The following is a 22,967-nucleotide window of genomic DNA, read 5'->3' on the forward strand; positions in this document are numbered from 1 at the left end:
TATTCTGAAGCAGCTACATCCAGAGCTTCACTGACAAACGTTCTGAGTTTATTTGAGGCCATGAACGAGCAGCAGGACAAACGGCAGAGTTTTCATCTCTGCATCTGTGAGCAGAACACGGCTCTGTAAAATCATCTGGATGGATGAGACACGTCTTCATCCTTTGTCCTCCAACGTCATCCTCAGTCAGTTCTTCCTGTTGTGACTGGAGGTTTGTGCTAAAATAGAAATAAAAAGCCTGATGGGTCTCCTTCCTGACTTCACACAGAAGCAAAGCTAAGGGCAGATCTTCTCTGCTTCTATCAGTGGTGTCCATCCAAACCTTCAACCATCCTCTGTGCCGTCAGAGGAGCAGAACCCTCTGCCGCTTTCTAAAGTGCGGTCAACCACATCCTCACATCCTTTTCTGTCTGCCCTCAGCCTCACTAACACCATCAGCAGCAGATGGCGAGGAGTCGTGTTTCCTGCGGTGACTTTGTGCCGTCAGGTCTTCTCACTCGTTGCCCCAGTCCAGCCGGACGGTGATGTGCCTCTTCACGTCTCGGCTCTGGTCCTGCGTCAGGTGACCTGACAGCAGCTGCCGCCGCAGGTCCATCAGCTCCAGCATCACGTGGCGAACCTTGTAGAACAGATCCACCTTGTGTTTCTGCAGAAGAAAAAAAGAGGAGATGTTCATCCGTCTGCCGTGACGAGGCCAGTCAGTCAGGACAAAAGTCCTCAGCTTTGTTTGAAAAAGAAAAGAAACCTTTTCAGAGAAAACGTTTCAGAAGTAAAACATAAAAAATGAATGCATACAAAGTTGTTTTTGGACATTAAAGTCAATAAATTCCTAATCTTAGTATTGAGTTTATCAGAAATTCCAAAGCTTCAGACTGAAGTCACATCGCAGCCCAAACCATGATCCTCTCTCCTCTATGTTTTGTTTCCAGCAACACTTCCTGTTGTTATTTGGAAAACACAGACAGATTCCTCCTGTTCTTCTTTCCTCCACTTTAGATGCGTCTAACGTGAAGCTGCTGTGATCTTTTCAGGACGTCCTCCTAATGAAGGACCAGGTCTGCGGGACTCAGACCTGGTCCTTTAGAGGAGGCGCTTCCAAAACCATCATGTCACCTTTTAATATAACTAGTACATTGAATGTGAACACTCTGGTTGGGATGGAGCGGCCTAGTCTTCAATCCCCTCAGTGATGGGCTGATTGACGGACAGAACAGGGAAAACTGTTGAAACACCATCATGAGGTTCTTGAGGTTCTCCTCTAGGGAAACCCTCCTGCTGTTCCTGCCTCTAATCAAAGCCGCTGTGATCGACCTCTGCACTTCTCACCTGCAGGTTTACCTTCCAGGAGCAGAACAGAGGACCACATAAGGGTCATGGACCGCCCCAGACCACTCCCCTCAGCCCTTCTCACCAGCCTGTTAGAGCCGCTACAATGGAGGCGGAGCTTGTTTTAATGAGTCTTCTATGGCATGCTGTGGAAGGAGGAGAACCTGGACGGAACCTGCTGGTCCATCAGCAGTCCTCCTTCACGAACACACCTGAAAGTTCTGCTTCAGCTGGAACACAGAAGCAACTGTCACCGAACATTCATGAGCTCTGGAACCACAGAGCCGGTTCTGGAAAAGTTTAGATCTTTGAGATGAAGTGGTCCAACCAGAACCCCAAAATCCAAACTTCATGATCCGTGTTCTCATCGATAAAGTACTGAAGTAACTAAAGACACAATAAACAACACGTGTGACTTTCCACTGACTTAAACATGTAGTTGTAGATTTAGATAAGTTAATTCTCTCTAAGAGTTCTGGATCCCTCCTTCATGTGGACCCCCCTGAGGTTTCTGCTTTTTTAGGAGGTTTTCCTTACAAAGAAGGAGCGTCTAATGGCAGAGATGTCCAGTCCAGTCCAGTCCAGACCTGTTGAATTCTATGACTTTATGTTCTTTATAATTCCTGTTTATTCCATAACTACCAGCATGAAGCCCGTGGAGTTGATGTGAATATTGGGCTCTAGAAATAAAATGGAACTAAACTGACTTTCAGCCAGTGGCGGTTCTACACTAACTTACTCCCTGGGCGAGCAACCCCACAGGTCCCCCCCCGCACACATACAAAATTTGACAACATCCTGTTGTGTTCCCTATCTTCTATTTAGCCATTTTATACAAAAAATGCATGAATTTTCTAGACTCGTATTACAGGGGGGTCAAACTCAGTCACACAGGGGGCCTAAGTTAAAAACATAAACCCTAAATAACTTGTAATATTTTGTTCTCCATAGAAATATATTCTGTCAAAATTATACAAATATGAACATGCTGCAGGACAAAACAAAGAAAGCCTGGAAATATTAATAAGAAATTACAAATCAAATATTTCCGTTTTTTTTTTTGCTCTTTCATCATTTTTTAGATCATTTTTTTTTAGAGCTGGACTTCTGCTTCATTTTTAGCAATAATTTCTTAATGTGTGACGTCCTGTGTGTGTCTTTGTGAAACATATCAGAGGGATTACATCTAAAAAGAAAAAACTTATTGTGATTTTATGTCTTATAAAACATTAAAGACTAAATCATAGAATTCAACAGTGGGATTACTCCAAAAATATTTGGCATTTCTCTAAATTTGTGCAACACCAACAGCAGAAATCCTCCAAAAAAACTCAATCCATAAAAAATGGTCTGCGCCCAGCACCCCTGTTACGGTTTCTGTTTCTTTGCCCCTGTGGTTTGTTTCCTTTTTGTTCTGGCATGTTTTGAGTTTAACTTCCTGTTTTATTTTGTAGGGTTTCCTGTTTCGTTTTTGTTGTGAGTTTTACTTTGGTTCCCCATCCTTCCTGATTGTGTTCACCTGTGTCTCGGTTGTCTGTATGTATTAAGTCTTGTCATTCCCTTCCTCCTGGGCTGGTCCATAGTATGTTAGTCTGCTCTCCCCGTTTCGAGTGTTTAGTGTTTTAGCCTGCCGTCTGAAGTGGTTTTGTGTCCTTAGTTTTGTTTATTAAAGCCCCCGTTCCCCTGCAACCTCCTGCCTCCTCTCGCTCTCTGCGCCTGGGTGCTTCCTCCCTTCTCCCCCCGTAACAACCCCTCCCCCCCCTTCCCCTTCCCTCTCACACGCGGCTCCGTCTCTATGACGGGAGGCGCAGCTGCGGCCCAGAGTTGATAGTCAGATAGAAAAAGACTCCCAATCACCTGTTAGTGTGATTCAGCCAGCCACCGGCGAGTTGCGCTCCCCTCTCGAGTTTTTTTACTTATGTTCCAAAAACTACCGCAAAGAGGTGTGGCCGCAAGTGTCTTGCAGCAGAGGGCGGTGGTCACGTGCGCATCGGGTCTGCTGTGTCGGAGCAAAGAATTGTGGGAAATAATCTCCATTGCCTGCTTTTGTCAAAATTGGGTTGAGCACGGATGATTGTTCTGCCTAATTCCTTTTCATGTGCCTGTTTTACGTTGTTTTACTCTGAGTTATTTCATTTTTTTTTTTTTTTTTTTTTTTTTTGCACCGTAAGTGTGAAGGGGAAACAGGATGAAGACATTCTTAAGAGTCTGATGTGTCAAGATAAAAGTGTTAAGTGTCGGCAGCTGAAGCAATTTCAAATTAAAAGCTCACTGTTTCCTCTATGAATATAGTAGCCTCTTTGAATATAGTCGGGCTATATCGGGCTCGGCAAATGCCGCCCTCTATTAAGTGCCGCCCTGGGCGACCGCCCACATGTGGCCCATATCAAAAACCGCCACTGCTTTCAGCAAAAGAACTGAAGTCTAAAGACCAAAAAAAGATAAATTAAACTTTTAAATTGTTTTTTAAATTGTCATCTGTGACATTTTAAGCCGCTGAACCCCTGGTGGCACCTGATGGTTACATTTTGGCGCCGTGTGAGGCAGCAGCGCCACCATCAGTGTGGTTGTGTGGCAGTTTACGACTGCAAGCCTTAAGGAAGGCGGGAAAACGCTGCAGAGGTCTGCAGGAGGCCTCAGTGACTGTTGCTCAACAGTTTCAAGGGTTTGGAACCGTTCATCTGCTGCAGTCCGGATGGTCGCGGTGAAGACGGCGATCGGCTGCTGAGCGGCACAGATTCATGTCAACATAAAAATCCTCCGTTGGATCAAAGCGGATGTATCTCTTAAGCAGTTCAGATCTACAAACTGGCTCAAATTCCTGCTGGGTGGCAGCCTTCCTCCATCTGCACTTCAAGAAATTTGGAAAAGTAACAGGATGCTTTGGTGGGACATCTGTCTGTCTCCTTCAGCAGGTTTGACCTTCATGTTCTTTCACGATTGGATGCAGGAGACCCAAACAGACGGACCAGCTTGTCCGGGTGGGGGGCTCAGCATCCACCCCCCACCTCACCCCACCCCCCTACACCTATGGAAATGCAGGTTTCTGTTGCAGGTAAATGAAAAAAGTATCAGAGCCAGAACAATTCTTTTTTTTTTTTTTTTTTTTTTTTAACTTGTCCTGTCCAACAGCTGGGCAGTCAGATGAGAGCTGAGGGCCTCTTGTGTTGGACATATTTTGCTTTAACAAGAGGGGTTATTAATCTTCTAACAAACCAGAGGTATGTCTGAATAAACCCCTTTTGTAATTGAGGCCAAACTTTATTAATTTCAATCATGTCTGAAAATCTTTGGTGTTGGACCGGACGGAAAAGGAAAGAGGGGAAGAAGAGAGAGGGACGCTAGAGAGAGGGGGGGGTAGGGGGTGATAATAGGAGGGGAAGGGGGATAAGACCATGAAGCAGCATAAAGCAACAAGTTTACTGGTTGTTAATCATTATAGTAAGGTTCAAATGTAGTACAATAAGGGCGGAGCCTGTCCACACACACACTCAAATGTTATAAACACACCTGCTAGCTGCAAAAAATGTCCACACGTCGACATGTACACAAAACAGATAGTGTTCACACACGCATACTTATGCCTTAAAACCAACTAGTGTGAAATATTTCAGTCATTCAGTCTGTTGAGCTAACACCAGTGCTCAGGTGAGTGTTTATGTTCTTCTAAAATGGATGGTGGAACGTGGAAAGAAGGAGGGAGAGTGCCCAGCCATCCCCACCCCAAGACCCCCACCGCAGCAGCAGCGGCGGCCGGAATCCCCCCAACGCCACACGGGAACCGGCAGGGAACAACCGCCGCCCGGGCGACCAAGCCCGCCACCCAGGCCAGGGCCAGCAGGACCGCCGCAAGGCCCCCAGAGCCAGAGAGCAGGGAGGCACGGAGGGAGAGAGAGCGCCGCCCCAGCCCAACCAGGAGAGCAGCCCCCCCGCCGCGCCGGGAGAACCCAACGCAGGGCCCCACCGGAGAAGGACGCCCACAGCCCCAGACGAGCACCCCACCACCACCCAGGAGTTCCGGGCATCCCCCCGCCCCAACCCCAGGTACGAGCCAGGACCCCCCAAGGGAGACCCGCTCCGCACTCCAGGCAGCCATCCGCCCGGCCCACGGTTGGTCCAGGGAGGAGCGAGGCAGGGGCCCGCCGCCCCCGCCCAAGAGGGGGGAACCCCGGGGAAAAAAGAGGGCCCACAAGGGGTGTTGTGAATATGGCCCGACCAGGCTCGGCCACAGTTGGAAATTTGGCGGGGCCCAGCGCTCAGGAGCAAGGACCAGAACCCACCCCCCAGGGACACGAACACTCCCGGCTCAGATGTAATGTGAACCCCCCCCGCCGCGCGGAGAGAGCACCGCCGGGCCCAGGAAGCCGGCACCCCGGGGACACAGCCGCCGTTGCAAAGGGGCCCGTACCCCCCACCGGGGAAGAGGCAGGGGACAGATGGACCCAGGTCCCACCTTCCTTGCAAAATGTGTGTGCGTGTATGTGTGTTTGAGAGGGTGTGTGTGTGCATGTGTGTGTGTTTATGTTGGAATGTATATATTGAGGGGGGAGGGGTGTGTGTGCTAAGGGGGGTGCAGTTAAAATTGGCGGGTAGGGCACTGAGGGGACATCTCCTGATTACTTACAGTGACGTCCCCTCACCCTCCCCACCAAGGGGCCCTAAATGTCGAAGGTGCGGTTAAAATTGGCGGGTAGGGTGCTAGGAGGACATCTGGTGCTTGCTGGCAGTGTTGTCCAAGCACCCCCCCTACCAAGGGCCCTACATGTCTAAGGTGCAAATAAAACCGAAAGAGGGGGGGCCCACTCCATACGGCAACCATAGGAGGGGGGCCACTGCCTAGTAAACCCCCCCCCCCCCAAGGCCCATCGCAGGCTAAGCCCCCCACCCCCTCACCCTATTATGAGGTGAGGGGGAACAATTCTTCTGACCAACGGAATGACTGACGCCTGACGTCTATGGGAACACCAGGGGGCGGGGCCACTCAGTCCAGTTCTTATTAACAGTCAATGGGTTAGGCCAGCGTGTGTTAGAGAGCAACAGTCATTCACCTTCTGAACCGTTCTGTCCCTTTCAGGCTCACGGGGATGCTGGAGCCTATCCTGCCCACTTGTGGGCAAAGGCAGGGGGCATCCTGGACAGGTCAGCAGTCTGTCTCAGGGTCACATGCACACTCACATGCACACCTAGGGACAATTCAGAGTAACCAGTGAACCTATGAAGCATGTTTTTGGAGGAAGCCAGAGAAAACCCAGGCATGCACGGGGGGAACATGCCAACATTTATCCACACGGAAAGGTTGGTGTTCTGGTTCAGCCCCCCCGGCCGGGTCTTGACCCAGGGGCCTTCTTGCTGTGAGGCAAGAGCGCTAACCACTGCGCCACCGTGCAGCTGCAAACAGTACTGTGAGCTTAAAGGTGCTAAAATGAGTAAAAACAGGTACAATTCTAAAGAATACATTTTATTTTTATAGATGATTACCTAAATGATCGGTTGATTGCTGACTCAGCAGCTTTGAAGTCGACTCTTTTCTCAAACTGCGTCTGCAGCGATGGAGGTTAACATCAGCTGTTCATCTGAATTCTTTGATAGTCCCTCTCAAAGCCTCCTAACAGGCCGTGAGCCCCCCAAATCAGAGGGGACCCTCCTGACGCCCCTGATCCACTAGCAAACGTCCTGCCTCATCTTCTCGCCTGTCAGAACGGCTGCTGCCTTCCAGAAAAGAGAAGCTGCGACACAAACCGCAGGAGACTCTGCCCTGGAGCCTCAGCTGTTATGGTGCAGCCAGATCGCAGCCTCACCTGAAACCTACGTAAGAACGTTTTCTAACAGATCTTTGAGTCTTTGTTTGGTTCTGATGTTCAAACTGCTGTTCTAAGACTTCAGGCGGAGAACATCAGAACCAGAATCTCCTTTTCCTCTCAGCCGTTCCCCAGCAGAGACGCATGGTTCTGCAGGAGGTCCTGACCGCCTTGGAGACCCTCTGCAAGAACCCAGAGGAGGACATGGAGCCACTTGGATGAGCGGTGAAACCTTCAAGACAGATGTAGAGACGCCATGACTCGTCACCTCACAGGAGGATTTTTTATCGTTTCACTGAAGCTTTAAAATCAAAACACGGAGCCGTTTCACTGCTCACACCAACACAGATCCACGCGTCACAGAGCTGCGATACAACCTGCAGCTGGACCACCTGTGCCTTGCTTAAGGACACGTCCACACAAGGAAAACTAGAGCACGAGTTGAACCTGCAGGTTGACCACTCTGCACCATGGCCGCTTGCAGTGCTGTCTGCCTGCCATTAGGAACCCTGAAACATCCAGAGACCTGCAGTGAAACGAAACGAAGGCTCCGCCCACCAACCAGGGTGTGGCTGAGGGGGGGGGGGCAGATAACACCTTTACCACAGCTCGGGGGAGGGGGGGCACATTCAGCAGGTTTTACTGAGGAACACATGGAGCTTCGTTTAAATCCGGATGGTTCAAGTCTCCTCACACGTGAAGTCGCTTTAAAGGAAGCAGGAAGACGCTGCACCACGCGTCCGCCTGCAGCTCTGCTGTGGACAAACACAGACGCCAACGGACAGAACCCCCCCCCCCCTCCCCGTTACCATGGCAACCATGGCTGAGTCACCACTGCCAGTTTAGGACACTGCATTTACTGAAACCTATGGAAGCAGTAAAGACGTGCACACAGATGACCCCCCCCCCCCCACACACACACACTGATGCACACACACACAGAGAAATACACAAAAACATACAAATATTGAATTCTGTTGAACTGACACACATATAGACACACCAACACAGAACCGCATGTCAGCATTAGAGTCTTACAGGTGAGATGGAGGGACAGGCAGACCCCCCCCCCCCCACCTCTGAGCGGGTTCTGCTCACCTGAGGAATGGGCCGATCCAAAGCGGCGACCGGAGGACATGACAGTCTGAGCGCGCTCAGTCTGCCTGCTTGTGCAGCTTCCTCCTCTGACCTGCTCGCCACCTCCATCTTTGGTCACCCCCTTCCTGTCCCGCCCCCACCTTACACCCACCCCCACAGCATCATTGACAAGGACAGAAGGTCGATGACACACCACTTCTTCCTGCTCTGTTTGCAGCCGTCTGCTAGTCTAAGGCCCCCCCCCCGACAATCCCAACAGCTGGTTTGTGAAGAAACGGTGAGTTTAGCAGGGAAATGGCTGATTCCTGCTTCGACCGACCAGCGGCAGGACGACCACGTCTGCCCAGATGTCGGCTTCCCTGACAGACTCAGATTCTGGGAGCAGAAAACACATGAATGTGGAATCTGTTTGGTTCCTGAGACGCTCCTTCATGTGAAACGCCGTGAAAACATGGCAGTCACACGTGCTTCCTGTTGTTGCTGCACAAACACGCCAGCGATCTGTCATCTTCAAACAAGTAGAAGATGTGATACCCCCCCACCACCACCACCACCCCGAAAACGTCTGAAGAGACGCAAGCCTTGTGAGTTCAGATTTCAAAGTTTGTTTGAAAAGACCCAGAAAGTTCTGCGCGGCAGAAGCCAAAGCGGCGGCGAGCTGCAGAAGTCTCCAGCGCCTCCCACTCACCGCCACGTCTCCTCGCACATCGCAGTCATTTGGAGCGACAGCGGACACCAAGATGTGACCCAACGGCCAGAACCAGAGGAAGCAAACTGTTAGCTCTGCAGAACAGAGCTGTCAGTCAAAGCGTGAAACCCTGCAGGACAGATGGGTCCGTCTGCGGCGGCGGCGCAGACCGCCAGCAGACAGAAGCTTCAAAGCCTTATTTTTACACCAAAGACCACAGGAAGAGCAGCCGCTAGAGCTTCAGATCAGAGGTTCTGACCCGATTACATGAACTGATCAGAATGGGACTATTCCTGCCAATTGTGTTGATGTTTTGTTGTCATACGGCGTGAAGGAACGCTTTTAACAAACAGGAAATGCTGGAAAAGGTCGACCATCAGATGCTGAGGATTGTGGGTAATGTTGCTGTCCTTTAACCTAAAACAGAAAGGCGGTTTCTGATGTCAGAAGCAAACAGCTCTGACCAAACCAGAGTTTCAGAAACACGTCTGAAAGGAAAACAACATTTGAAGAACGTCAGACACTGAACGGGTCAGATCATAGAGACCCAAGAGTCCTGGTTGCTACATCTAAGAGGAAAATACCGGAACACGGAAGAAAACGCAAGAACATGGAAGAAAACGCAAGAACATGGAAGAAAACGCAAGAACATGCAAGAACACGGAAGAAAACGCAAGAACATGGAAGAAAACGCAAGAGCATGGAAGAAAACGCAAGAACATGCAAGAACACGGAAGAAAACGCAAGAACATAAAAGAAAACGCAAGAACATTGAAGAAAACGCAAGAACATGGAAGAAAACGCAAGAACATGCAGGAACACGGAAGAAAACGCAAGAACATGGAAGAAAACGCAACAACATGGAAGAAAACGCAAGAACATGGAAGAAAACGCAAGAACATGCAGGAACACGGAAGAAAACGCAAGAACATGGAAGAAAACGCAAGAACATGGAAGAAAACGCAACAACATGGAAGAAAACGCAAGAACATAAAAGAAAACGCAAGAACATTGAAGAAAACGCAAGAACATGGAAGAAAACGCAAGAACATGCAGGAACACGGAAGAAAACGCAAGAGCATGGAAGAAAACGCAAGAACATGCAGGAACATGGAAGAAAACGCAAGAACATGGAAGAAAACGCAAGAACATGCAAGAACACGGAAGAAAACGCAAGAACATAAAAGAAAACGCAAGAACATTGAAGAAAACGCAAGAACATGGAAGAAAACGCAAGAACATGCAGGAACACGGAAGAAAACGCAAGAACATGGAAGAAAACGCAACAACATGGAAGAAAACGCAAGAACATGGAAGAAAACGCAAGAACATGCAGGAACACGGAAGAAAACGCAAGAACATGGAAGAAAACGCAAGAACATGGAAGAAAACGCAACAACATGGAAGAAAACGCAAGAACATAAAAGAAAACGCAAGAACATTGAAGAAAACGCAAGAACATGGAAGAAAACGCAAGAACATGCAGGAACACGGAAGAAAACGCAAGAGCATGGAAGAAAACGCAAGAACATGCAGGAACATGGAAGAAAACGCAAGAACATGGAAGAAAACGCAAGAACATGCAGATACATGGAAGAACACGCAAGAACACGGAAGAACATGCAGATACATGGAAGAACACGCAAGAACATGGAAGAAAACGCAAGAACATGCAGGAACATGGAAGAAAACGCAAGAGCATGGAAGAAAACGCAAGAACATGGAAGAAAACGCAAGAACATGCAGATACATGGAAGAACACGGAAGAACATGCAGATACATGGAAGAACACGCAAGAACATGGAAGAAAACGCAAGAACATGCAGGAACATGGAAGAAAACGCAAGAACATGGAAGAAAACGCAAGAACATGCAAGAACACGGAAGAAAACGCAAGAACATGGAAGAAAACGCAAGAACATGCAGGAACATGGAAGAACACGCAAGAACATGCAGATACATGGAAGAACACGCAAGAACACGGAAGAACATGGAAGAACACAGAACATGCAAGGACACGGAAGAACACGCAGGATTACAATGCATCAGTGTCATCCTGCATGTTCCGTCAGGTTCCGTCAGGTTCTGTCAGGTTCTTCAGGTTCCATCAGGTTCCGTCAGGTTCCATCAGGTTCTGTCAGGTTCTGTCAGGTTCCATCAGGTTCCATCAGGTTCTGTCAGGTTCTGTCAGGTTCCATCAGGTTCCGTCAGGTTCCGTCAGGTTCTGTCAGGTTCCGTCAGGTTCTCATGACACGGATACAGCAGCTTCGTCTCACTGCGATGGTCAAACGTCTGTTCAGACAGGTTCTCACAGATGCTGAGGTCAGCGCGTTCTTCCTGATCCGGACCCTCAGACACGTTCTTTGGAGTTTTGTGAAGTTAGAATGTTCTCTTTTCTCTTCCTGAGAACGTTTGCAGTCTGAGCCTTTTAGCTCTCAGATGGTTTCACTTCATGAGAGGGAACTCTCATCTGGAAATGGCAGACAGCTCTGTTCAAAGATTTCTTCTCAATCTGAGCACAAAACTCACACGGAACTCTCCAAATCCTGGGGTTTGAGTCCCGTGTCAGTGTGATACCAGCTGGACGCTGTAGCATTATCCACACGTCTTACTGATTCTGACCCATCAGGTTCTAAAAGTGAAACAAACTCCTTCTCTGGTTCTTCATCTGAGGTCATTTAAGGCCAGGTCCTGTTCATCAAGCAGGCGTTGAACCAACAACCTTCCAGGACGTCTTGTAGAAATGCTTCAGCCACAGAGGCTGCATGTTTCTCTACAGGCTGAAGCTAGCGAGTGTCAACATTTCAACCCCCAACAACAGCTGCAAAGACGCAAACGGAGGCGATGTAGGCGCCTGCAGCCACACCCACAAGTCCTAATTAGTCCCGTCTAGAGTCCAGCTGCTGTTACAGTCAGATGAACAGGACTAACGGAAGGGAAAAGCTGGACCCAAACCGCTGATGTTCTCCGACAGCTAAAGGCCGGCGAGCCTCAGATATGATCCTGACCGAGGGCTGATGCTGGCGGGAAGCAGCCGAGTCGTTGGCCAAGAGGACCGTGGGTCACCAAGAGGACAGATATAATCTGAGGCATGATGGGAAAAAACCTGCGTCTCTGTGCTGACAGAAAGGTTTTCAGACGCCTGAGGTCTGAACCATTCAGGATTCACCAGGATCAGGCTGAAGCCAGAGTTTCTCAGACCAGATGAGAGGAAAAAGTCAAAAGAAAAGCAGAATTTTCTCTGCATACACCTCTGTGACCCAAAACACACAAAAACTGACACAATCTGACCGATCAGCATGAAATCTGTCCCAGCTCAGGTTTGTGTTACATCGTTCCCGAACGGCGCCACTGTTGTCCTCTTGGACGAACGCTGAAAGGTTTTCGCCTCGTGCTGAGGTTCACAGATCCCTCACACAGGATCACACAGGATCACACAGGATCCTGTGTGATCCTGTGTGAGTGAATCCAGCAGCAGCTGATGCTGCTGGATTCACTCATGCACAAAAACAAACAAATGATGGAAAGGGAAACACAGAGAAAAGGAAAACCCTCAGAAAGTAGGGCAGCATTGTCAAAATGACCTCATTTATGCAGAAAAGCTGTGTGTTTTCGGAACATTCTTCATCCCACCATCATCATCCTCACGCCTTTCATGAGGACCGGGCCTCCTCGTTTCATCAGAACACATCGACCCGGCGCCGCATTTTGACGCGCAAACATCAGACTGATCTGCCTTTGGCCCCCGTTCCTTCCAATCACGCCATCCTCTCGGTTCTGATCCACATCATGTTCAAACGCTTTTACACCCCCCTCCCCCCAGAACACGTGTTCCAGGCTCACAGCGGCGATGAAGCAGCGCCGGAAACTCGTCTGCAGCGACGACAAAAGCTGCCGATGGCAACCATGCAACAGGACCAGGAGGAAGACGGCAGCCCTCAGAGTCCGGACCGAAGAACCACGACGGCTTCAGACGGAAGAACCGGAACAGCCTCCCCCCAGACCGGAGGTTCCACCCCCACAGATGGGGAACCTCAACCACAGCCCAGCAGGAGGACGGGAGAACCTTCTGCCTCTCCGGCCCACAGAGAGTCCACTCATTGGTTCCGGTTTTCTCCTCTGAACATCTCAGTGCAGGTCTCTCCTGTTGTTAAGTTTGCGTGTGAACAGGCCGGCTTGACCCCCCCCCCCCCCCCCCCCACGCACACGCACACACTCACAAAAGCTACCATGTGGAAAAAGGTTGGAGAATCAGAACCAGATGAAGGACCAGCGTCAGCACAGAACCAACGGCTGACTCTCCCTGAGTGGGTCATGAGTTTGCAGTTTCTTCTTCTGCTGCTGTTTCTTCTCAGGCCTTTGGACTCCAACTCACCTGCCGGTCCAGCAGCTAGAACCTAATGGCAGTAAGTCGTGGTCTGGATCATTCCAGAACCAGCCTGTAACCTCTCCTCTGCAGTTTCTCTTTCTTCCTGCGTGCAGAAGCTGCTCACCACATACAGCTGCTTCCACAGCAGAGCCCATTCCTGAAGGGTGGAGGTCACCTCCGTCACGATGGGGTCCTCCAGAGGGACGGCCGTCTCGTTGGGCCTGAACAGGGAAAGGAACCAGAATCAAATTGGGATTTTTAACCCGCTATGGCCCATTCAGGGTCACAGGGCTGCTGGAGCCTATCCCCGCCACTGTCAAGGGAGGACCAGGTTCAAAGCAGACGGGTCCATCACAGAGACACACACCCACATACACTCACTCTGAACAGAACTGAACCCAACTCTGCTGTTCCAAAGCTTTGAAACGTTCCTTAAGGTTCCTTTTTCTGCCTTTGATGAGCAAACAGAACCAGGATGGAATCCAGAATTTCATTTTAACCAAATAGGTTTTAAAGAGTTTACCGCTAATAGGAAATGATGGAACACAATGAAACCAGTTTGAGGGGATTTCCTTCCGGACCCGTCCTTATCTTAACTTACAAAATCTGTTGCTGTTCTGATATAAAGATCCCAGATGACAGAACCACCATTTTCTGTCCAAATACGGATGTTCTACTCTTTGTTCAAAATATTAGCAGCAAAAAGGTTCCTTTATGAATCATAAACCCAGTTTTGGAAGTTTGGTTTCTAACTATGACTCAGCAGTTTGATGCTGTTGTGTCTGCTGCTCCCCTGTTCTGAAGTTTACCTCCAGTCCACCCCCCCCCATGGCTGCAGTGGCCCCCGCCTGTTCTAGTTTGAATGACTTTATTCAACCAGAGTTCTGCTGCTTTCAGCAGGTTTGTGTTCCACCAGGTTCTGCTTCCGCGTTTGGTTGTAGCTTCTACAGCTTTAAAGTCCATGTCTTAAAACCCAAAAACCCAAAAGAACCCGGGTGGAGGTGGGAAAAGGAGAACTTCTTCACACTTCAGCCAATAAGAGAGCAAGAACTTTAGAGAAGACAACAGAACGCGATGAGTCGTGAGACCCGGACAACCAGAATTCATGATTGGTTGGTTGGCCTTCCTGACACCATCTTCTGCATTTGGGACCAGAACCCAAACGTACTGCATGGTTCCTTCCCCCCTGTAGCTGAGTTAGTGGGCCGTTGGTTCTGCGCCCTACAGTTCCACAGACCGGTCTTCAGGTCCAGGATTCCCACCACAAACGGATTAAAACATGAAGACGTTTTTCCAACCCTTTTATCATTGGTTCTCCTTCATCACGGTTCTGTTCAGGAGATGCAAACTGGAACCACATTGTCCTGTGAACCCCCCCACCACCACCCACACTCAAAAAAATGATTCAAGTCCCTCTTTCATGTAACACAATAAAATTCTGTTTGTTTTATTTAAAAATATTTATTTTAAAAGAATTTATCTACATTTAATTGACCCAACACAAAATGTATTAATAGTTTCACCCATAACTCCAGTAATCCAAAATAATTGAGTTCAAGTAAGGGGCATGCTGATGAATGCTGTTTTCCTGTTTCTCTTTATGCTTTTTGCCGTCTCACGGCTACAATTTTTCACCTATTTTAACCATTGAACTATTAAAATGTTCAACTCCTTCATCTAATGTAATGCCTGGTATGACTATTAGTCCTTCAAATCCTTCGACTTTTCAAAAGTGAAAACTTTAGTTCGTTTTTTCCACGTAAAAAACGAAACTGTGGCATGAAATCGTTTCAACTCGGCTTCTCCCAATAAGATGATACACGAAGAGCCTCATTTATGGAAATGATGAATCTATTTGTTCATACCGGCAGCCTCATTTCATCACTGGAGTGTTAGCTCAGCGGCTTAGTTGGCGGGTTTATAATACAGAGGCTCTGACTTCGAATCTGGCTTTAGACCTCTGTCGCATGATTTTTTTTCCTTTGCCTTTCTTGATAAAATTGAGTTCGACTAACTCGATTATATTTCGTTACATGGAAGAATTTTCTTTGAGGTGGGGTTACTCATATTTATTGGATGGAAATCCTGCCCACAATTAAATTGAGTTCATCCAATGAGTTATTTTTTTGAGTGCACCCACCACCACCACCTCCCCCAGGTGTCCAAACTCACCCTCGGTTGGTCACAGTCGCCTTCTTCAGGTGAATGTAAGCTGCAGGAAAAATTCCCTGGAGAGGGAACGAGAGCAAAGTTAGTGAAAATGAATCTTCTGGTCCTTTTTGCTGATGAAGACGTTCTCTGCACCACAACCAGGCGTCATCTGCATAGAACCACCAGCACGGCTGTTTCTGAACACTGGACTCGACTCGACTGAAGAAATTTTCCAACCCACTTATTTCAGAGTAAAGGACCAGCAACATGTTTAAGCCATGTTCTGAAACCAGAACCAGAAGAGTTCTGCTCAAAGGCAGACGGACCTGCTCTGATCTATCATCCATCCATCTTTTTTTACTTTCTCTTTCTTTATTTTTTTTCGTGCTTTATAAAAACTCATCTCTATTTCATACAAGTGAATTTTTCAAACATGAATTTTTTCTCACTGCAATAATGTGAGCTGGAGATGTTACATAAATGAACAGATGATAATGCTTCATCTGTGCATGTGTGTGTGTGTATTTATGATCAAAGTTGACATGTCTTTGCCATCAGTTATTGTTGGAAATAATGTTTCCTTTTCTAACTGATTTTGTTGAAAATGATATTCATAAATTTAACAGAGAAATGAGTCAAAAATTCACAAGTGATCCAATATTTGGAGCAGAGCTGCAGCTTCCTGGAACCCAATGAAAGTTTAACTGTAATAAAATCTGTGTGTGGGGGGGGACACATTTCTAACTAGAATCAAATATTTAGATCAGATGGATGGTACCAGACAGAGTAAACCACATTCTATGTGTTTAGAAGTATTTCAGCAGTTCGGAGATTAAACTGATCTACCTCAGCACATGCAGACAGGTACAGGTTTTAAAGTTAGCACACACAGTCTGTCCTCACAGCGGCACAAACAGACCACAGGTGTCCACAATGGTTTCATGAAGCAGTTCCTCGACCTTCAATGCTCCTAGAACCAGATCCCTTCATTTCTTGATCGGTTGATATCAAAGCTGCTCAAATATTTCTGTATCTAAACTGAATGTGTTTTTTATGCTTCATATGAAAGGATTTGTTTTCATGGACACGAGCCAGCAGCCTCTGAGACGGATGGAGCCACTTCCTTTTTGGAAAGCAGGCAGAAAAACTGAATTATTCAGGGGCAGAGTATGGCCTCCAAGCTGCTGTCCACCCTGGAAGGCCTGACTGTGACTGGGTCTGCAGTCAGCGCAGCCAATGCAGCCAATGCAGTTAGCGCAGTCAATGCAGTCAGTGCAGCCAATGCAGTCAGCGCAGCCAATGCAGTCGACGCAGCCAACGCAGTCAGCGCAGCCAATGCAGTCGACGCAGTCAGTGCAGCCATTGCAGTCGACGCAGCCAACGCAGCCAATGCAGTCAGCGCAGCCAGCGCAGTCAGTGCAGCCAATGCAGTCAGCGCAGCCAATGCAGTCGACGCAGTCAGTTTTTTTATTTATTACACAAGTTTGAGATGTCCAATAAATGTCATTCCACTTCATGATTTTGTCCCATTTGTTGTTGATTCTTCACAAAAAAATACAGTTTTATATGTTTATGTTTGCAAAAGGTTGAAAAGTTCAAGGAGGCCGAATACTTTAGCAAGGCACTGCAGCTGACTTAGTTCTGTTCTAATAACAGCAACGGTGCAGATCTGAAAGTTCAAGAGCACACGTGCACGTGCACGTGCGCATGCACCTTTGAACCAGATCAGAGCCCGAGGTGCTCGGATGCACTGACCTGTAAATGGCCATCCTTGTTGCAGCTAATTAGGCAGTCAGTGTTTGAGCGTGCAGAGGAGTGCTGCTGCTCGTTACGCTGATGTGTCGACGCGCCGGCTCACAAAGAAAGACGAAGGCGGACAAAAATAATTGCAACAGAAAGCCAAAGAGACGAATTTACCAGACAGAAGCTGGAAGAAGGAGAAGCCTGCAGAGGAAATGTCTGCAGTCTCTATCTGCACAGAAACAAACCCGGCGGGGCACCGCTGACCCGCCCCAGAGGCCCGTCATCATCTACAGTCTGAATCAAGGCGTGATTGACATCATCACATCTGAGCATCTCTGCAGAGCCACCTGAGAAGCTACACCTGTTTTCTCTGCCCAGAGAGGCAAATGTTTCCATGACGATGAGGCTCAGTGGGTGGACCCTCCCATCTCAGGCTAAAGTCCTGTTTCATTTGTTTAGTGGAACAGAATCAACACAGCTCAGAGAGCAAAAGAATCAGTGGAACAGTGGTTCCGAAAGGTCCGACTTCTGGTTCTGATCCATTTTCTTTGTTTTTCATGTCAGGAAAGATTTAGACAGGAAGCCTTTTGAATGCTGTGGTTTTTTCTTCCCAGCTGAAAGTGGGATGAACACCAAAGACGTCTGACAGTTTTGTGGGTTTAAACGTGCAGCTTGTTCTGCTGAACTCCAGCTTTCACTAAGCTGCTGATCGTCACCAAAGCTCCATCAGATTATGAGTCTGAAGATGGTTTCACTTTCAGTGCAGGAAGGATTTGATAAAGTGCTTTTGGTCGGCATTAAAAAGAGCGCCGCTGGTGTCGGACGTTTCTGCGGGCCGTGGGCTGAACTCTGCGCTCTGTGCCAGACAGAGGCTGATCCCAAACCTCTCTGAAGGCAACAGAGCTGATGTCAAAGTCAGAGCCGTGTGACACACGGGTCCGACTTTCACTTCTGCTGAAGGATGAACCTCTGATGATCTGATCAAGTCCGTAAATCGATGCGTTTTGTGAAACAATCAGATGAAACAGTGTGGTTGAGGTCCTTCATCAGAACTTTGCTCCTCCTCATCCTCTCAGAGGAGTGCCACGTGTGAAAACCTACAAAGAAGAACAACGGTCTTCTGCTCGGCAGGAAGTTGTACCTTCAGGTTTAGTCTGAAATCGTTTGGAAATAGAGCCTCTTTTGTGTCTTTGCTGCAGCTCCGGAGCTCCTCCCTGTTTGGCACCTGGCTTCATTCTGCTCTGCCCGTCACGTCCCACCGTTGTCCTGGAAGACTTCATCCTCTCTTCCCGGCACAGACACCTCTTTTCTTTTCTTTCATAGCAGTTTGGAAGAAAAGGCACTTGTCGGATTCCTCTGCCCCCCCAGCATCATGAAGCTGTGGACCCCACCACTTCACACATGTGATGGTGTGAAGGACAAAATAACAGTTATTACATGGCAGCAGAACGGCTTCTTTCTCTCTGGGGTTTGATTCCTCAACAATAGACATCTTTTTAAAGCTAACAGCTTCAGCCCAGAAAATGACTGCCTCCACATTTTCCCTCCTTTCAGTTTTCTTCTTCCTGTCTGCGTCTCAGAGTCAGCTGTCATGAATTCCATGGTCCTGGTCGCATTTTTGGTTCTGATCTGACTCCCCCAGCGGTGAATAGAGGTTCCTCTGGACCAGCCTTTGCTTCGACACTATGAAATTTTATTTCAAAATATATTTGTTGTGTTTTTTCTAGTTGTATATGTAAGGGTTAATGGCCGACGAAGTGTGCGGTTATTACTTTTTAACGCACGCCGTGGAAGCCTCGCGGAGGATGGTTGCTTCCGCGAAGTGCGTTAAAAAGTAGTAACCGCACACTTCGTCGGCCATTAACCCGCTTATACCATGGTCAGTTACAAAAGCAATAAATATTTACTAGGTTTTAGTCCTTAATTCTTGTTTTTTTTCCGATTTGGATCGCTTTTCTCACAAAAAGCGGACTATTTGTTACGCGATGCCACCGCTGCAGTCAAGATTCGGCGATATATCTATGTTGATCGTCCCGATGGGTTGAAAAAGGATCAGTTCAGAGAGAAAGTTCATCTCTAACCGCTTGTTTTTGTCCAGATGATGAAGCAAAAGGTTGTTTTAAAGAAGCCGGCGCAGTGATACAAAACATTTAAGCTAGGTGACCGGAACTTCTTTTTTCACCGTGCGGTTATCAGGTTTTAATGCACACCCAGCAGCCAATCAGAATCGAGTATTAAACCGGACCATGGCATAACTGATGATAAAGTCTTCAAAAGTCTTTATCGACATGAAGTGGATGAAGATGTTGGTTTGTTGAGTTAATAGGAAGGTCAGACGAACAGAACCGAGTTCTTCATTTTAAGTCAACGGTTCAGCTTTTAAATACAAATCAAGAAGAACTTTGACTAAAAACCTTCTGGTGAAAACCTTGGAGCTCAGGTTGTTGAGTATTTGTTCTTCTGTTAAACTAGACATGAATACCAGATCATGAAACTTTCTTCGTCTGTTCATTGCTCTTCATCCTTCTTACCCGATCACTATCGATGAAAAACGATCCATCGGTTCATGAATCAATTCTGATAAACTAACGTCTCCACCAATGAAATCAGAGAATAGCTCAGTCTTTAGCTCTATGGTCTATTACTGGACCTGATGCCAATTTCTTTATTTTTTATTTATTGAAACTTAAGTAGAGAACAAAAATCATGAGAAAACAGCCGTAACACAAAAAATCAGTCAAATCATGAAAACCATCAAATTATTAAAATCATTAGAATCAATAATCTAAGTTACAGCAACGTTTTTCTTTCTTTCCAAATCAATGGAAAAGTAAAGGGAATTTCAGGAATATTGATGGACCGACACTGATCAGAGATTCTGCTACACTGAAGCCCGACAGACTTTGTTGGAAGGACTCTGTGGTTTCTGTGGTTTTTGGTCATGTTCTGAGTCGCCCCTAGTCACTCTGCTTCCAGGTCCATCATGATCCACCGCCGTGGTCATTTTAGTTAACTGCCCTCAGCCTATTTACGAGTCTGGTTTCCAGGCCGTCTGCTCTGTTTTTCACCTTTCTGCTCCACAGGTTTTGTCTTTTCCAGTTTGTTTATGAAATGTTTTATTTTCTGTCACCATGCCGGTCTCCTGACTTTTGGGTCCTCCACCACCAGCTCCTTGTTATGGTGCCTGTCATCCTCCTCCCCCTCCCCCTCCTGCTCTACTCCTGACTCCACCAGCTGTGACCAATCCACCTCATCAACCGCTGCAGCTCAAAAGGAGACCCAGCTCCAGTATTTAACGCCAGTTCGTTGCCCCTTATGGTGACTATACCTGGTCTCGGTCTAGCTCATGTTTGTGAAACCAAGTCTTGTCTCGACTCTAATATCATTCTCCCTGCCTCAGGATTCCAGCCTCCAAGTGTCACCTGTGTGGAAGTCAGATCGAGCCCTCCTGCATCCCTGTGGAAACAACACGTTCTGCAAAGCCGCGCTACTACCTCCAGCCACGCCTCAAGCCGCAGTCCTCATCAGACTCATACCAAGCCACAACCATCTCCTGGAAGGAAAATAAATACTCTTACTTACCTCTTACCTACCTGTGTCCTCATTCTGGGTTTCAGCATCTGGGTCTGTCCATCCTACAAGTCATGACACTCCTGACATTAGTAGAAGGGTAACACGAAGTACCGAACAGTAATGTGCTGTTGTACTTTTGTTATAGGTTTGTTTCCTTTACTACGGTTATTTCAGAAAGGCCTTAAGTCTGTGTCTGAAGCCGTTGGCGTTGTGCCGTTCTGTGAGGCTTACGAGAACACGGATCTGTTTCCTAAACTCATCAGTTGACCTGCAGGCAGAGGCGGGAATGTGGGACAGAGTTCAACCACTCATCCTCTTTAGCAGAAACGCTGGAACGCATGCAAATCCTGCTGCTGCTGCATTATTACAAATGTTGGACGGAGGCCATCCATCCGTCCGCGGTCTCCGGGGCGAAGCGCTCGGCTGACACGCTGACAGAAAGAATCCCTGCATTCCTCTGCAACGTCCAGAAAACACGCAAACCACACGTGTGTTCACATGCACAGGTCAGTGCCGAGGATGCAGCTCTGACATGTAAACCATAAGGAGATCCTGTTGAGATAGTGAGAGACTTTCTGCTTCCTCTGCAGACGTTCCTGCTCAAAAGCTGCCAGCAGGTTTCCAACCGTCAGCGCTGTTGAGCTGAGCGGAAACAGGAATGTGAGCATTCCCAGCAGGTCTTTGGTGGAGCGGGAAACCGTCCCAGATGAACGGGGAGTCGGTGTCAGAGCGGCTGCTGAGAGGCTCCCAGAAGCTTCAACTGTAGATTCAAGAAGGTTTGGTACGCCACAAATATCAGAGGCAGAGTCAGACTTAAAGCCAGGCGGCCCAACCTTAGATGATATCGACAAGTACTTTGGTCAAGGACAGAGGATGCAAAAAGTTCTGGTTCAGAAACCCCCCCCACGGGGACTCCCAGAGCAAGAATAAGTGGCTCACCCGGATGGTCCGCCTGATGGGGTTTCATCCGCTTTTGTTTAGAGAAATGGCTTTGATTTCCTCCAACATGTTGAAGGAAAACATCCAAATGCTTCGTCTAACTTCGTTCACGTAGCGGCATTTTCAAAACCATAAAAGTGAACTCTGGGTAAAATCACGATTCTCAACATGAATCCAAACTTTTCCTAACAAGTTAAATCATAAAGGCTGAAGGCATCTCAGACGGTAAAGGTGAGGATTTTGGTAAAACCATGGGACAAGCTGCTGCTCAGGAACACCGGAGGGCTGACAATCAGGTCACATGACCACAAACTCCCGCTTTTTTTACAGTCATTGAGCAGAGTGGGGACTGAGGAAACATCTGGGATGCATCTGCTGTGAAAGGTCTGCAGGAGACCCAAACGACATAAACACACCTTCAACAACGCAAGAACATCAAGGAGGCGGAGTCTGACAGGGTAGAGGCTCGCCGCCTCAGAAGGTCTGTCTCACCTTGACGTTGGGTCTCCTCACTGAGAATCCTCGGTACCAACCTGAAAGAGAGAGCAGCCGTCATGACTGCACTAATTCACTGAGGAGCTAAACATGACACTGCAGATATGAACCACTTTAGACTTTAAGCACAAAACTGTTGGATCAAGAAACAAAGGTCAGGACTTGGTGATCTGTCTTAAAGCTTTTGAAATAAAAAATAATCTGACTTCCTGTTGATGCTCGGAAGACATTTGACTAAATTGCTTTGAAGGTTCAGACGCTCTACCACAGCTCAGATCTGAAAGCTGCAACATCAGGCGTCCAACCACCTGCTGCGGTCGACTCTTACCTTCACATTTCTCCAGAATCTGAACCATCTCTCCGACCTCCAGACCCAACCCCCGCGTCGGCGAGCCTCTGAAGCTGCAGATCACTGAGGACACATGGAGATGAGGAGAAGGTCAGGACCACGGTCAGGACCAAGTTCAGGACCACGGTCAGGACCGAGATCAGGACCACTGTCAGGACAACTGTCAGGACAACTGTCAGGACCACGGTCATGACCAAGGTCAGGAACAAGTTCACGACCACGGTCAGGACAACTGTCAGGACCACGGTCAGGACCAAGGTCCACGGTCAGGACCACGGTCAGGACAACAGTCCGGTCAACGGTCCGGTCAACGGTCAGGACAACGGTCAGGACCGAGATCAAGACAACAGTCAGGACAACTTTCAGGAAAACAGTCAGGATCAAGGTCAAGACAACGGTCAGGACAACTGTCAGGACCAAGGTCAGGACCAAAGTCAG

The 22,967-nt window shown here is 48.0% G+C and overlaps 1 protein-coding gene across 6 annotated transcripts in view; it reads right to left on the minus strand.

Annotated features, from left to right (window-relative positions):
* dock3 (dedicator of cytokinesis 3) overlaps positions 1–22,587 on the minus strand; it is a 72,993-nt gene extending 50,406 nt beyond the window's left edge. For all 6 annotated transcript variants that reach the window (XM_023955365.1, XM_023955364.1, XM_023955363.1 and 3 more), the window contains exons 1-5: positions 22,509–22,587; positions 22,178–22,218; positions 15,452–15,507; positions 13,404–13,500; positions 498–646 (exon numbers count right to left, since the gene is read on the minus strand). In XM_023955365.1, coding sequence (XP_023811133.1) covers positions 498–646; positions 13,404–13,500; positions 15,452–15,507; positions 22,178–22,218; positions 22,509–22,536 — 371 coding nt within the window. In that variant the 5' untranslated portion in view covers positions 22,537–22,587. The remainder of the gene's footprint in view (positions 1–497; positions 647–13,403; positions 13,501–15,451; positions 15,508–22,177; positions 22,219–22,508) is intronic.
* Between the last annotated feature and the right edge of the window lie 380 nt (positions 22,588–22,967).

Source organism: Oryzias latipes, chromosome 5 (assembly GCF_002234675.1).
Source record: "Oryzias latipes chromosome 5, ASM223467v1".
In the NCBI taxonomy this organism is placed as follows: domain Eukaryota; kingdom Metazoa; phylum Chordata; class Actinopteri; order Beloniformes; family Adrianichthyidae; genus Oryzias; species Oryzias latipes.